We start from the raw sequence: 15,517 nt of genomic DNA on the forward strand, positions 1-15,517 counted from the left end.
CAAGTCTCTCTCCTGCAAAGCTAGATGTGCTATTTTGAAATGTGTACTGAGAAGAGTAAGTGCAAATAAAGAGTATGTGCTTACTCCTGAATAAAATCTATTAGGTCAGGTTTACAGCCTGTATGAGACTCCATGCCCTTGCCTTCATAAATACCAGGAGCATTTGCGCCTCCAGGAGCAGGTGAAAAGGAGCTTTCAGTGCAAAAGAGCCTCTGGCAGCAGCTGTGCTAAAAGGTAAATTAGAAATCTCTGCATTTAAATAAAAGGGGGGAGATGGATGCGGGAATAGAGAGTGCTCGTACTAGGAAGGAGAGCATAAAATATACTCTCGGTTAGTGTAATTCCAAAGCCAATGTGGCAGGAGTTTGATAAATAAGGCCTAACTGCGTCTTGCCTGGTTTCGGGCTGGAAGAGCCTTCACAAAAAATCTTCCGTGGTGCTTTCCCAAGAGTGTAAATTATTATCGATCCAGAAGGGGACATGCCAAATAAAAACAATAGGTAAGGCCTGTTTCTCCTCCAATGTACTGACTTTACGTTTTCACCTATTAATGATGATATATCGCCTATCCGTGCCTTCATTTTTAACAGCCATAGGAAATGCGGCTAGTTTAAACCATTTCATTTTCGAGCTCCTCTCAACATTGTCCTGATGAAATGCTCGGTGGCCAAACACACACCATGTGTGAGAAGACACTTGGTAACAATTCCTTAGGATTTGCCTGTTGAATATCGCGTTAGTGCAATGGAATGATTCGCTCTGTATGTCTCCGCAGACGCTCACCTAACTGCATGTAAATGCCTGTGTCTGTGACGTCAAAGAGTTCATTGGTATTAAAAGGATTTTGGTTTTTCAGAAGATTCAAAATGAAACACAAGATGTTTCCCACATCCGTCAGCCAACACTTGCTGCGTTTCCCTTAGCCTCCTTTTCAGAAGAAAACCGGAACCAAAAAGCACCAGTTTTTTGACCCACCATTTTCACCACCACCCCCAGACCATTTAACCTGGATTCTCAAAGCAAGTTGAACCGTCTCTTGAAAGAGGGTCATGGTTTTATAACTTTATTTCCTCCTTACCCTCGCGCTTTGTCCAGCAATGAGCTGATCATCTTCAGTCTGGATACTTGTTCTGCTCCGGACGTCAAAATCCTCGGTCTCAAAGTCAGAATCATCCAGCTCCTCGGGAGTCTGAGGGAAGAGCAATTCAATATGATCACACGATAAATTCCATGGCTCTAAAAATGAACAAGAACATTATTTTTCAAGCAGACAGAATGCATATAAGTGAATGTAAAAATTATTCACCGTTTTCAACAAAAAGGTAAATATAGGGGCTGTATCCAGCTTGTGAACACAGGTGATTATATGTGCTTGAGTTAAACAGCACAGGGATCCCCAGAATTACACACCAGTAACTCAACACCTGAGATCTGCAGGACACCGGTGCGCCCAGGACGAGCAACACGCAAAACAAGCTTCTGCAAAACAAATGGCACATTTGCAACTTGGTTAAATGAAAAAGCTTTGCCTGAGATGCCGAAGCTAAAATTACACGCAGCTTTAAGGCTGGGTTCAAAACCACGGACGTCTTTAGCACAATTATGAATCGAAGCAGTGACTAAAGTAACGACAGATAAAGTATATCGAAATTTATTCTTATCCCCCAGGAAACACTGACAATTTTTAGCTAGTAAGGGCCAGCTTTCTGCTGCAGGCTAAACACATCTGACCCAGTTCCTGCTTGCTGAGGATTTATTTTTGCTACTGCCAGTCTATAGCTGGCAAACTTTTCATAAAGCTTATCAAGTTTAAACAGTGTGTTTGTCAAAATACTGTGTCTTTGCCTAGAGTGGCATTCATGACAGTTTTGCAGAGCTCAGTCAACAAAGAACTTCCCCGATAAACGCAATAAATGGTGTTTAACAGGTAAGATGCAAACAAAGCCCTTGTTCTTCAGATTTCTTTCCTATGATATGAATTTTACGAGCTTGCTTTCCGATACAGACATCGTGTGATACAGTTAGAATAAAGACAGATATGCACAAGAGTTGCAAAAAAGCAAAGGTGAGTATGCTGATAATCAAGACCTCGGGTGTTTCAGCTGCCATTTCCTCTCCGTGCCTTGAATAACAGAGACATCCACAAAATCAGAGACATCCACAAATCAGCATAAGGACACAGACTAATCAGGAGCTCGGTGTAGCCATATTTTAAAAATACAAAAATAAACCAAACCAGTTCTGCTGCATCTTTAGAAACGGGTTATGACTCTCCAGCCCCATTCCATGCCCGTGCATCCCAAAGGCCTCTGGGTCATACACACTAAGTTTCTGACAGGTCATGGCGGCGTCACCAGCGCGCTGCGTCAGGCCCTGGCAGGTGCACCAAAGCCGCGGCACAAGGGGACGTGTCAGGATTCCTGGCATCGCCAGCTCGGCTAATTAGTACCGACGTGGAACTGGCAGAGTGCCTTCATACCCTGAATAACAAGGGCTTCAGTGAGGGGGAATCAAATTAGTTTGTCTGCATAGGACTGATATCTTCATCTAACATTGGTTGGCTATAAATCTGGAGCCTAAGTTTGAAAAAAATTATATGGAGAGCACATATGTGGCTGTCAGCTTTTCTTCTGATTTTCCATCTGATTCTTTGCTTTAAGCAGGAAACATGGAAGATACTATTGCAACGGTTACTATAATCATCTATTCTGGGGCTGTATGTCCTCAACTTACTTATCACCAAAACGCATCTGCCATGGTTACCATTCTGAAAGAATACGACAGTTTCTCCGCGAGGCACTTAGGTTTGAGCCAGAGCGGTACAGGAGGAAAAAAGAAGGAATAAACCCCCTACATTAGTTTGCACTGTGTGTGGCTCCTGCCCGTTTTTACCATGCCCACAGGTCAGCTCAACCAGAACCTTCTTTTGTGCATCGCTTGGATCCCCGACCCCCAGAAACGAGGACTCGGGGTCATGTTCCCTGCACCCGAGTCACACGAGCACGGCAGAGACAAAGCCTCTGGGAGCTGCTCCCTGTTTACCAGGTGAGCCAATTAACAAATTACACGCTCTGGAAACTACACACTGAGCTCATCTAAACCTGTTTTTGACTAACTAGCATTAATTCTCAACATTTACTTAATCAAGAGCCATCAGGGTTTATTTCCAAGCTCTCAAACCATCAAAAAGCATCTGTAGTCATGAATCCACTTGCTGTTGTTAAATTAAAGGTCACTGATTTTAGCATATTAACAAGCAAGGCATTAACACAATACTACAAAAGAGGCGTGAAGGGTATTTAGCTTCACAACTCCGGCTATCATTGATGCTCAGATCTGTTTAATGAATTTGAATCAAAACGTACTTCTGAAGTACTCCACGGAGTGATTAGCAGTTTTCAAGACTCTGAATGTTAATACGAGCTAAATGAACATCTTACGCTGTCTGCTCTCAATAAAGCTGATGCGTGTCAGTTCACCAGAGGTGGGGGGAAGCGAGTGGAACAGCAGAAAGCTGTTTCAATAAGTCGTGCTCACCCGGATCATCAGCACGGCTTTCCTGATGTCTCGGATCCCATCGTACACCAGTCGCGATGCGTCGATAAACTCGTTTTCATCCATGGGCTGAGCAGGGTCTGAACTCAGTGCTTCCACAGCAGCTTCAACTTGCTCAGTAAACCGCGGCATAACTGAATTACAACGCAAAACAACAGTCAGTCCCCAACCCAGGGCCATTTTCTCTGTGTGTTTCTTGTTGTTAACCGTAACTGGAAACACTGCAGTGGTTCCATTTAAATTCGTAACATTTGTTACAGAAGGACACAAATACTGTAGCTCGAGTCTTCTGTGCACTTCAGTTTCTCTTACTCTACTGCTCTTTGTTTTTTTCCCTTTCGACAGTGAAAAGCTTATCACACCCTTCTAGTGGACAAGGAGAAAACGCCTGCGGAAGCAGTTAGAAATTACAGGATAAAATATTAAGCATTTGTTTAATATTCCCTGCAGATGCACATAACTTTTTGGGGAAAAAGCCCAATATCACCCCCATGAAGGTGAGGTTTGACAGGCAGGGAAGAGGGCAGGCTGTGCTGCCACACTGCAGCGACCCACTGCACCACACAGCCATGCACGGGCTGCTCCTTCCTCAGTGTCACCCTCGACTCTTCATCAAAGTTGTAATTAAAGCAAAACCAACAACTAATAGATGGTGCAGCACTCGCTGAAGCGAGCAGAACCATTCCTTACCCTATATGGATGTCACCAGCTAGGCCACAGGAAAACACCCTTATTTATAATTTACAAATGGGTGACTATGACCTACAATGTTTCTTTAACAGTTATAAGAATATTTTACAAAATTTACCCTAAATTATTACCCCAACATTTATTCCATGGGGCCATCACAGCAGAAATCTTCCTTTTGGACCCTGAAGGCTGACAGGTCTGGTCCAACACTGCAAGATGACCAGCAGAGCTTTCCAGCCCCAGCTCATGGTTTGGGACCCATTCCCTGGAGTTTTGTCTTTCTGCAGCTCAGCCCACGGCAGCACACACACCCAGGAGAGCCAGGCACTGCCCAGCGTTCCGCCAGTCAACACGGCAAAATCACACTTCTCATTTGCAACAGCTCTGCAAATAACTCCCACTAATTCTCATTACAGTATGTAAATGGAGTCTTTAATAGATTTCACAGGTACATTAGTATCTGGCCGCCTGCGTGCTTACCAGCAAGATGAATTGAGGGATCTTGGGAGGAACCGGCTCTTACCTGTGTTGGACAGTAACTTTGTCGCTTCCAGCACCTTCTCGGTGTAGACTCCCGGTTCGTAGTTATCCATTTCGGAGGTGACAACGTGAATGACTCGAGCAGCACGGCCCCGAATTGCACCAGCTGTGCGGTCTAAGCCATCCACATCTTTTTCTTGGAGAGCAATGACACATTTGTTTACATCTTCTAAAATATGATTCTCTGGTGGTAAAAGAAGGAGGATTTAGATGGTAATATCTTCTTTTCTGTTGCAGTCACCAGTATTGCTATTTCTCAGTCTGGGATCTGCTCTATAAACCTTCAGCGAGATGCTTTACAGCATGAATTTTTAAGTTTGCTATGAGCAGCAAACAGCTGACCTTCCCAACCAGGTGTCAAAAAACCACCTCCGTGCGTTCACCTGCTGCCATCCACACCTCTTGCCCTTGGTTGTGCTCAGTTTTACCAACAGAACAGCTGAGTTCGGCCGAATTCTCCCCCAACGTGCTTCCTTCCATATTCCTCCCTGGACTGCCAAACCCCGCATTGTGAACACTTGCAAACCACTCCCGTCATTCCGCGCGTGTGGGGTGACGAGACGCCCTCCCTGATCCACCCAACGTTTTAATAGACCGGGGCACCTGCGGCACGTTCCTACCTTCCCTACACAGTGCTCTCCTACTACAACCACATATTACAGAATATTAAACTGGTAGTCTTCCATTCAAATTTAAGACACGTAAGATAGGCGGTGATTTATGCAGAAAGCGTTCCAGCAACCGAGTACTCATTGCCTTTTAAGAAAAAAAACGAAGCCAAGAACTTTGTAATTTCCTTCTAGAATATACATTTTAATTTTTATACAGAGATATCTTCCCCCATTGATCAAGTCCAAGAGGCTCATCATGAGTAAAACCCCTTGAGGGATGGCTGAAGATGCCTAAAGAGGTTGGCACCCTCATTTGGGGAATCCTACACCAGAGGTCTTCCAAACAGCGTTAGAGACTTCTTTAATGTATCAGTACCGACGCCTTGACGCTGCCCTCCAACATCAGCATTTGGGCTGCTTGGTAAGGAACCAACTTGGAAACATTTCTGCTCTGTCACTTAAAATAGTTTCCAGCGTTACTTACCATTGACTTAATCACGCTACGCTGCCAATCCGTGCCACTGAAGTGGCTTTTATTCCCCACACAGGTAGTAAAAGAGCCATTTTGCAAGAGTTTGTAGAGATGAGAAGCCCATAGAGTTGACTGATGGCGGATTTGTATAAACTGGCTGAAAGGATTGCTGCTGGAAGAGCTATGCTTCATTTACATAAAATTAACAGAGCCAGGTGCAATACTGCGAGACTTTCTGTAAGCAGCCTGAACAAAAACGACACTTGTGAAATCCCTCCGAAGCGACTCGGGCTGAGCGAGTTCAGCTGAGGGCGGAGAGGAGCAGGTTCATTAGTGATGTGACAAGGCAGCGAGCAGGCAGCCAAGGTACGAGAGCTGCAGCGAGAGCACACGGAGGTTTGGTGTTTAAAGGAAGAGACAGACTTCCCTGCCACAGCAAAAAGAAAAAGCCTCGGCGTCGGGCCAAAACACAGACAGCTTATGGCTTGGATTCCTTCACGAATAAATTAAGCCGCAGACCATTTAAAAGCCTCTTCGGATTATATGAACTTTAATAAAAGGCATCGAAAAAATGAGGATGAATATTTAAATACCCGCTGATCATTTAATGTCTTTTGCAGATGCCAAGTTCCCAGAAAGACGCTTCTATGGAAAGCTGATCCCTGATGGGGCCGCAGGGAAGCGCGGGGCTGTCAGTGCATCCGCTCAGGTTATGCTCTCCGGTCGGACGATAACAAATGGGATTTGACGCTGTTCCGTGTGCTCGGATATACACACACCGCTACCTGTCCTACAGGCATACAGACCACAAGTGTCTGCCACAAAATGCCATCTGCTGAGGCCGGGGTGGCAGAGCCCCAAGAACGCTGACGCAGGGGTTCAGCGCCGGGGACGTGATCGCAGCGTCCCGGTGCCGCGCTGGAGATCAACCTCCCAGAACACAGAACGTAACGCAGGAAACGGCAAAGGGTCTTGTCCTTTCTCCCTACGCTGTGGTTTGGCAACAAGGGGAGAGGAAAGAACAATTTTCAAAAACAAAAGAGATTTTTAGAGCAAACAAGGCAAGTGTGAAAAGCTAACAGAATTGAAAGTATCCCACAGCTGTCAATCCTCAGTCCTCCCAGCAAACACCTCCCACCTCCACCCACCTCGTCACTAAAGAGATTAAAGAAATCCTTTCCCGAACATCCCAAGGAGCCTGTCAGGGGGTATGGCAGCTCCAAGAGATCAAAAGAGCAACGGAGATGAAGCCACAGATGTATCAGTGTAACTCTGCTTCCCTGCTGTGTGCCCCGCAGAAGGTCTTAGAACAATTTCCAGGCTGCACCCTCTCTTGACAAGGACACTGGGGGACCAGGACAGGCAGCTGTGTCAGTGGACATGGTGATGGAACCCACGCCTGAGTGTTCACTCACTCGTAACTACCGTATTCATCTTGTAACCAGGAGGATAATCAGCGGGCTCAGGCAATATTCATCTGGAGGCTCTTAGGACAAAAACGCTCTCTGTGATGGGCAGTCTCTTGTGTAAACCTCTGTCAGCAGCAGAGGAAGAGAAGGCAGCAAATGGAATGATTTTTTTAGAGGGTTTCAAAGGAGATCCAGATAATTTCAGAACATTGGATTTGACAATTACACAGAGATAGCGGGCACACAAACACAGCCCGCGTACTCGGGGAAGGCATTGACAAGAGGGATGAGAATTACAGAAGGTAGAGAAGAGCTTTGAAATGTGGAATAATGAACCAGGCAAAGACCCTGCAAGTCAAGGAGGAGACAACTGGCTAAGCGTACAACACAAGTCTCTGCGTTTACAAGCAGCAGGAAGAAAGCCAGTAGGGAAAAAGAATCTCTTCGCCATCTACAATAACCAGGGGCATCAACTGAATCAAATAGGTGACACTGAAAAAACGAGGAGGTTCTTCACACACAGCACAGCTGGGCTGTGAATTCTGCACAGGATGATGGAGATGCCAACGGTTGACAATGGTCGGAAGAGCAGCTAACGCAAGCTCAAATGAGACAGATCTGTCAAGGCACTGTTCAGCAGACAGTGCCTCTGATGCTGGAGCTTCTGCGCTGCAGATCACTCCTGGCTGGGAGCGGACAGAAAGATCTTTACAGGACTCCTCACTGTTAATTGCCCGTGCACCGACAATCAGCCACCACCAGACCGCTGTCCTAACTCGACAGGGCCTTTTTCATACCATGTCCTTCAAAGAATGTTGGAACCAGCAACATTATCTGCAACACTGGGCATTTACCTATCCTTATTCTTGTATGTGTGTATTATCTAAACCCAACATCTCTTTCATCAGGCCTTTACTTCTGCTTAATTAATGCAATTCTGTGGCATAAGCTAAACACTTCATGCTGGACAGCACGGCACACAGTAAAAATGTGGTATTTTATATATGTACACACATGTACATACAAACACACACATAGGCCCACAAGAACACTTCTTAATCTGCTTACATCCCAGTTTGCAGCTGATACAAACCCTACCATGCACAAACACCCTAATAAACCTGAACAGAATCTGGTATAAACCATACCCGTCCCAATTTTATCCAAATACATGCTTAGATTTTAGCAGAGAATTGGAGTTGTGGCATATACATGGAAAGGCTTTATCCAAGCCCTTCGGCTCTGCAGAGGACTCAGCAGTGGCCAGCAGAACTGCGAAGATGCTGAAGGAGTGGAGCATCTCCCGTGTGAGGAAAGGCTGAGGGAGCTGGGGCTCTGGAGCTGGAGAAGAGGAGACTGAGGGGGGACTCATTCCTGGGGATCAATATGGAAAGGGGCAGTGTCAGGAGGATGGAGCCAGGCTCTTCTGGGTGACAACCAGTGACAGGACAAGGGGCAATGGGTGCAAACTGGAACACAGGAGGTTCCACTGAAAGATGAGAAGAAACTTGTTCCCGGTGAGGGTGTCAGAGCCTGGCCCAGGCTGCCCAGGGAGGTTGTGGAGTCTCCTTCTGTGCAGACATTCAAACCCGCCTGGACACCTTCCTGTGGAACCTCAGCTGGGTGTTCCTGCTCCATGGGGGGATTGCACTGGATGAGCTTTCCAGGGCCCTTCCAATCCCTGACATTCTGGGATTCTGTGTCCCCTCCAAAGCAGAGCACCCATGTCCTCCAATGACCGTGATGATGGAGACCACCTGTCCCAGTGGCTTGAGCCCTTTCGGGTCACATCTGCCAGTGAAATGCAGCTCTGGACAGACGGCGTTTGCACAGACTCCCAGCTCGTTCTCTTGCAAATGTTTTGTACGCTTGTGGGCAAACTCCAAGCGGAGCCGTGAACTTCAGCACACGATTCTCTCTAAATATATTTCCCCAGAAATAGGCTCCTCGCAGCTGTGCAATTTCAATCACTGCTGCAGCACCGAGTACACAGACACATACAAAGAACCGGGACGCTCAACTGCCTAATAAGTTTATGCTAACTCATTGCAAAGGAAATTTGTATTTAGAACCCAGGGGACCATGATACAACATGTATGATATTATAACACAGGTGACTCATTGTGGAAACGCTCCTTGGGTCTTTTGTTGTTGGTTTTTTTGTGTGTGTGCTTGTTTGTTTGTTTCGGGTTTTTTTGGTCTCTTGAGATGCCCAAGCCTGTTTGCACCAGGAAAACGAGACCCTCAGCTGGCAGCGGTCCCTCGTGAATGCCATTGCAGACACAATTCACGTGGCTGTGTCGCCATGTCCTCTGGCTAGAGCAAAACTAGAGGATGTGGAAATAAAAATGCTGCCCTTATTCCTAGGTCACAGCAGCTCATAGTGGGTCTTTATCAATGATGCTGATATAACAGATTATCTTGGCAAGCTCTTCATCAAATAGAATCATTAATCTATTATAATTATCTAATCCTTTTCAAAAGCTTAAACACTTCACTAAAGCGGACATGTTAAGAAACATTTTCTATAGGAATTTCTATAGGAATTTTACCTAACTTGTATGACCACGGTTTGCTATTCATTTTTGTTTCCATAAGAAGCGCCTAAGGTGAACCGAGAGATGGTCTATTTTCCTAGTTTGTGACTCGAACACAGCCATATTTCTTTCCCCCAGTGTTACCGGTGAGGTTTGTCTGCAGAATCTGGATGGTAATTCATCAGTAGTTCAGCTAAGCAATTCCAAACCTTGAGACACAAAGTGTCTTTCGCTATGTTTAAGCTGATCTGTCTAGTGCCATGTAAATATATACATTTATGCACGCACACGCTCTAAGTGCAGTGACAGGTTTCTAGAGTACCTGCTGAAGTAAACTCTCGCTGTTTTCACACTATAAAAATACCTCTTCTCCTCATGCCAACATCTTCTGCTCTATTTTCACACCTCGCCTGGCAGAAGCCGACGTTTGCCAGGTGAAGCGCAGCAACACCCTCCCTTCCCAGAGCCTGAGGAGCCTCCAGAACACGTGCGGGAACCGCTCGTTTCCAGGGATAAGCTCAGTTCGGGTGGTTCTTTCTGCGATGGGAGCCCTGGTTACCTGACACAGCCAGGAAGTCGTCGATGGACGTGATGTCGTCCACGGCGTCCGTCAGCACGCGGACCTGCTTCTCCCACTGCTCCTTGAAGAGATCCATGTTCTCCTGCGCCAGCTTGCTCTGGGGTTTGGCAGCCAGCGCCAGCGCCGCGTTGATCACCTGCAAAACACCTCTGGCTTTTTACAACGTGCCCTTCACGAACCAATTCATTCCCATGTGTTTATCCAATGAGCTCAACAGCAAACAAAGCAAGTTTAATAACTTTTAAGGAACTCAGTGTTTAAACACAAGAGTGTTTATTCTGTTGCTCTCACATGCAACTCATTCCCTCTTCCACATTTATTACAGTTGCTTATTACAGGTAAGAACCCTTGGCAAGTATTCACACGAGCCAGCTTCATCTTTCTTTAACAGCTCATGTTAAAAGGTGTTGTTTTCTGTTGGTAACTATTTCAGACAGGCCGACATTTAGTAGACTGGAGGCTGCGTTTCCTGAGCTACTCACCAGAACCTGAGAAACAAAGGCCAAAATAGGACTGAGCTTACACCGTCTGAAGTAGAAACAACACGCAAATATAAAATGAAAGATCAATTTTGGATTTACCTTCTTTTCCTTAAAGCTTTCCTCTGCACCTTGTCAGTAATGGTTGCAATACATTAAGAATTCTGTTATGGCTCTGGAAGAGCAAGATTAGCCCGGGAACAGGAGGAGAGGACACAATTTGCTGCTTCTCCTAAACACTCCCCTAATATTCATGATTTTCTTCAAACCCTAAAACTGTCATTTACTCCAGATCCTCATTTTTCTAAGCAGAACAAATGCTACACATACTGCTGGGTAACAAAGTTTATGCTGTGCCAACTAATTGGTCAGTGAAACGACCAAAAAAGCCTCTTTTTGTGGGAAGAAAGCAAGCTTAGAGCCCTGCTTCAGGAGAACGAGCTGGAGACAGGTTGGGTGGGGGGAACCAGCCACTGTCCGACCCACATGACAGTTCTAACCTTGTTTTCAAGCCCCTGGGATTTACAGCTAATGAACTTATAAGGTTAACGTGTAATTTTTCTTCTCTGCTTCAGGCCGGTATTAATTTCACCAAGTTGCCGAATGAAACAAGCAAGCCTGGTTTCCCAAAACCTGCTTTCTCTCCCTGCTTCATTTAAGAGTGTCACAAAGCATTTAAAAAATATATAACTCGCTAACCGCGGAAACGATGGTGAAGTCAAACGTACCCCGATGGCACTGAATGAAGGAGGTGGGTAAGGAGGCTGACTCGCCCGGGGACGCAGTCACGAGCCCTGATGAGGACAACCCACGGAAAACTCTCCGTGGCCCTGGAGATGGGGACTGCGAGTCTGGGTCACCATTCACAATGAGCTCCATGGCTTTGATAACACAGACATATGCAAGAAACAATTTGACATGAGCTACAATCTGTTCAGGAGGCCCGTGGGGATGGAACGTGCCTTTGAACCTCGGCAACAACGACGGTGTCCGTCCGCCACGCGGAACGGGGGGCTCCTCCTCTGCTGTGCCCAGACAGACCCGCCACCAGCCACGCTGCTCCTGGAGATCGTGGCCCTCGAGTTCTGAAAGCCCCCAAAAAAGCCTCGCAACACCCGAGAGAATGATATTTAAAACCTTCATATTAAACACAAATAGAGGTTCTTAAGTTTATCCACCGCCTCAGTCTGATTGATGTAATGAATTATCCACTTATCAATCAAAATCTAGATGTCCACAGTTTTATGAAGATGAACCCAAATAACAAGCGTACTGGAAATAAAAAGGGTAAAGCAGACAATGCTCTAGAAATCTGCTCTCAGCCTCTATCCTGCCAGCAGCTGTCAGTACAGGGACAGGGGAGACAGTGGTGCCATCTTCTCCTGCTCTCTTCTGGCTGCCTGGGCAACATCAGATACCAAAATATCCTTCAAGCACTGGGACAGGCCAGCAGTGATGCCAAAGGAACATACGGCCTGGGTACCTGGGTGATGTATCTCCGGACAGCAGCAGCTGCCAGAACAATTCATCTTTGTCGACAGCACGTGCCCAGCTCCAGATGCCCCCATTAAGCAACTCTGCCAGGTAACGAAGGAGCTGTCAGAGATACAGAAACTCAAACAGCCCATCGTCACCAAATCCACACGCATGTGTCTTTAAAAGCTGTCCAAGCAAAAGCAGCATGTCAGATCTCCCTTCCAAGCATGCGTGTCTTGTGTTTGGAAAGCAGCCGGAGGTTCTAGAGATGTGGAAACTAAAGGTTATCCCATGTCACTGTGGGAATAAAGACAAAGTTGCAGCTTGGGAAACCCACACAGGTCCGTGTGTGCTCAGGAAGAAATTGAAGGCAGATGCAGTTCAACCGTCCTTTTTAGCAGCACATACTCTATTCCCATGCGCAAAGTGCTTCCAAAATCCTGATAAAACCCTTCGCTCAATGGAGCATTTACGTGGGCAAGTTATCCCAAACGTGTCTCACTCGTAATATCCCAAAAACTTGCTAATTATCTATTCGAATGCATTTGCCTGGTATCCAGTACAGTGAGCGATTTATTTTCCAACAAATGCATAGATAGGGAAAAAGAGAGGGATGTTGGATCTTAAACAGTCTGTGTACGCAGCAGGACTCCGATTGGCTTATTATCTAAAAATGAACACTTGTGGGAGAGGGGGAAGGGGCTCATTAAAGTACAATACTGCTTCTCCAAAAAACATGCAGCATTGGGCAACTCATCTAAAATATTAGTAACTCTTACAGGAAGGAGATATATATAGATAGGGATTTCAAGAAATCAGAAGAACACAGCCAGACTACCTGAAATGAAGCTGCTTCCATGTAAAACATTTGGCAATTTCAGGGAAATATTCTGTGTCTCTAGCTTTTGAAAAGGCTGCCAGCGCACTGTGATCACAATGACTCACTGAAGCCGTGCAAAGAAAAGAATCAAACAGGGACATTTTGAGACTATCCAGAAGGAAATGAAGCATGGCAAGAAAACACACTATTTTTATCGGTGCTTTGTGTCATGGAGCAATTGCAGTGCTGGAGTCAGACAGCCCAGCGCTCGATAAGGTGGTTCCAGCGATTACCTGGAGTCTCTCTCCTCCGCCTCGCGGCTTCCAGGCCTTGGCAACACGCGGCCCCAGATCGGGGAGGTTTGGGATTCCAAGTGATGTCTCAATCTGTACCTCAAATCCTCTTCTCACGTCTTGCATGAGAAGAACCTGCTTTTCATTTCTTTTATTTTCCCTATTGAAACTACAGATGTCAGACTGAATTTCTATGTATCAACATTCGCAGGGCAGGGCTCGCCGAGGTTCCCTGAAGAGCGACTTATGCCACTGTCAGATGGACTGGGAGTAAACTAGAACCATTGGCTCACTCAGAATTAAGCTTTTTAGGCTTAATTTAGGGTGGCTTCAAGCCTCACCTTCATGGCACCTCACCAGAGAGGCTGGAAGAAAGCTCTTACACATGGGGGTGTTCCTGCAAAAAACAGTTTTGAACACCTGGACCAAGGAAGAAACTTCATTTGTGAGAAGAAACCCACCACCTGTTGATTTTGCACTGCAACCCCTGCTTGTTGTGCACACAGTAGCTCTGCGCTACACGACTCCCCACTTCAATGGCTACGAGCACTTTTTCTTTCCTGCCTCAGTCTTTTTGCTCTTTACAGGAGACCTTTCTGCAGCTTAACTTTGCGCTGCAGTATCGGTTTTAGGATGTGACTGTGCCACAAGACGGAGTTTTTCAGTTTCAAAAGCTCTGAAACACCCCCTCAGTCCTCTCCCCTCTCCTCACTGCGCACCCCACTGCTGCTGTTCCTAAGTAACTCACTTGGGTTTCCGTTTTAAAATAAAGATCTTAATTTACCAGCTTTGTTGTCCCATTTGGGTAATGAGTTGGAAAGTAGCTCCATGGCCTTCAAATCCAGGACACTTTGCCTTTGTAAATAAAACAAGCTAATAAAACAAGCACTCACCCATCAGAAAAGCCAAGCCCCGGCTGTGATGTGACAACCAGTTTCATTCTGGAGCAGGTGAAAGGGAGAAGCCATCCAGAGAGACCTGGCCAGGCTGGATGGGGCAGAGAAGAACCTGATGGAGTTCAACCAGGACAAGTGCAGGGTCCTGCAGCTGGGGAGGAACAACCCCTGGCACCAGCACAGGTTGGGGTGACCTGCTGAACGCAGCTCTGCAGAGAGGACCTGGGAGTTCTGGGGGACAACAGGTTGGCCACGAGTCACCAATGTGCTCGTGTGGCCAAGAGGCCAACGGTACCTGGGGTGTGAGGAAGAGTGTGGGCAGCAGGTCAGGGAGGTTGTTCCTGCCCCTCTGCTCTGCCCTGGGGAGGCCACATCTGGAACTGTGGGTCCAGTGCTGGGCTCCCCAGTTTAAGAAGGACAAGGAATTACTGGAGGGAGTCCAGCAGTGGCTATGAAGATCATGAGGGGTCTGGAGCATCTTTGTGATGAGGAGACACTGAGAGATCTGGGGCTGTTGAGCTTGAGAAGAGAAGCTGAGAGGGGTCTGATCAATGGGATCAATAGCTCAGGGTGGGTGTCAGAGCATGGAGCAGACTCTGTCCAGTGGTGCCCAACGCCAGGGTGAGGGGCAACAGGCACAAACTGAAGCACAGGAGGCTCCATCTGAACATGAGCAGAAACTTCTCTGCTGGGAGGTGCCAGAGCCTGGCCCAGGCTGCCCAGAGCGGGTGTGGAGTCTCCTTCTCTGAGCCATTCAAACCCACCTGGACCCACCTGTGTGATCTGCTCTGTGACCCTGCGTGAGCAGGGCTGGGCTGGGGATCTACAGAGGTCCTGCAACCCAGCCAGGCTGGGATGCTGTGAAATGAATTCAGGACCTCACCACTGAGCTGCCACAGCAGCTGAGCCAAGCCAGGGCTCTCCCCTTGCTCAGGTGGATTTTACCACCTGTCTTTTTCTGTATTAAAGCAAGCATAGCTTGCTTACAGGCAGTTTGTAAGAAGCTGCTCATAATCTAATTTTACATACGCCAGATGCCAAAGTTACCTCCAGCGTTCAGCCTACTCATGTCTCCTTCCCTGCTCCTAATTGCATTTTGCTCTGAGTAGAAAAAAGGGTTCATAAGCAGGACATTTAAGTCGCTTCCATTTACATCCAA

General features: G+C 46.7%; 1 protein-coding gene across 1 annotated transcript in view; it reads right to left on the reverse strand.

Annotated features, from left to right (window-relative positions):
• CTNNA1 (catenin alpha 1) overlaps nucleotides 1–15,517 on the reverse strand; it is a 112,744-nt gene that overhangs the window by 10,208 nt on the left and 87,019 nt on the right. The window contains exons 11-14 of the mRNA XM_065848762.2: nucleotides 10,374–10,530; nucleotides 4,769–4,969; nucleotides 3,538–3,689; nucleotides 1,079–1,189 (exon numbers count right to left, since the gene is read on the reverse strand). Coding sequence (XP_065704834.1) covers nucleotides 1,079–1,189; nucleotides 3,538–3,689; nucleotides 4,769–4,969; nucleotides 10,374–10,530 — 621 coding nt within the window. The remainder of the gene's footprint in view (nucleotides 1–1,078; nucleotides 1,190–3,537; nucleotides 3,690–4,768; nucleotides 4,970–10,373; nucleotides 10,531–15,517) is intronic.

This window comes from Patagioenas fasciata, chromosome 14 (genome assembly GCF_037038585.1).
Source record: "Patagioenas fasciata isolate bPatFas1 chromosome 14, bPatFas1.hap1, whole genome shotgun sequence".
In the NCBI taxonomy this organism is placed as follows: domain Eukaryota; kingdom Metazoa; phylum Chordata; class Aves; order Columbiformes; family Columbidae; genus Patagioenas; species Patagioenas fasciata.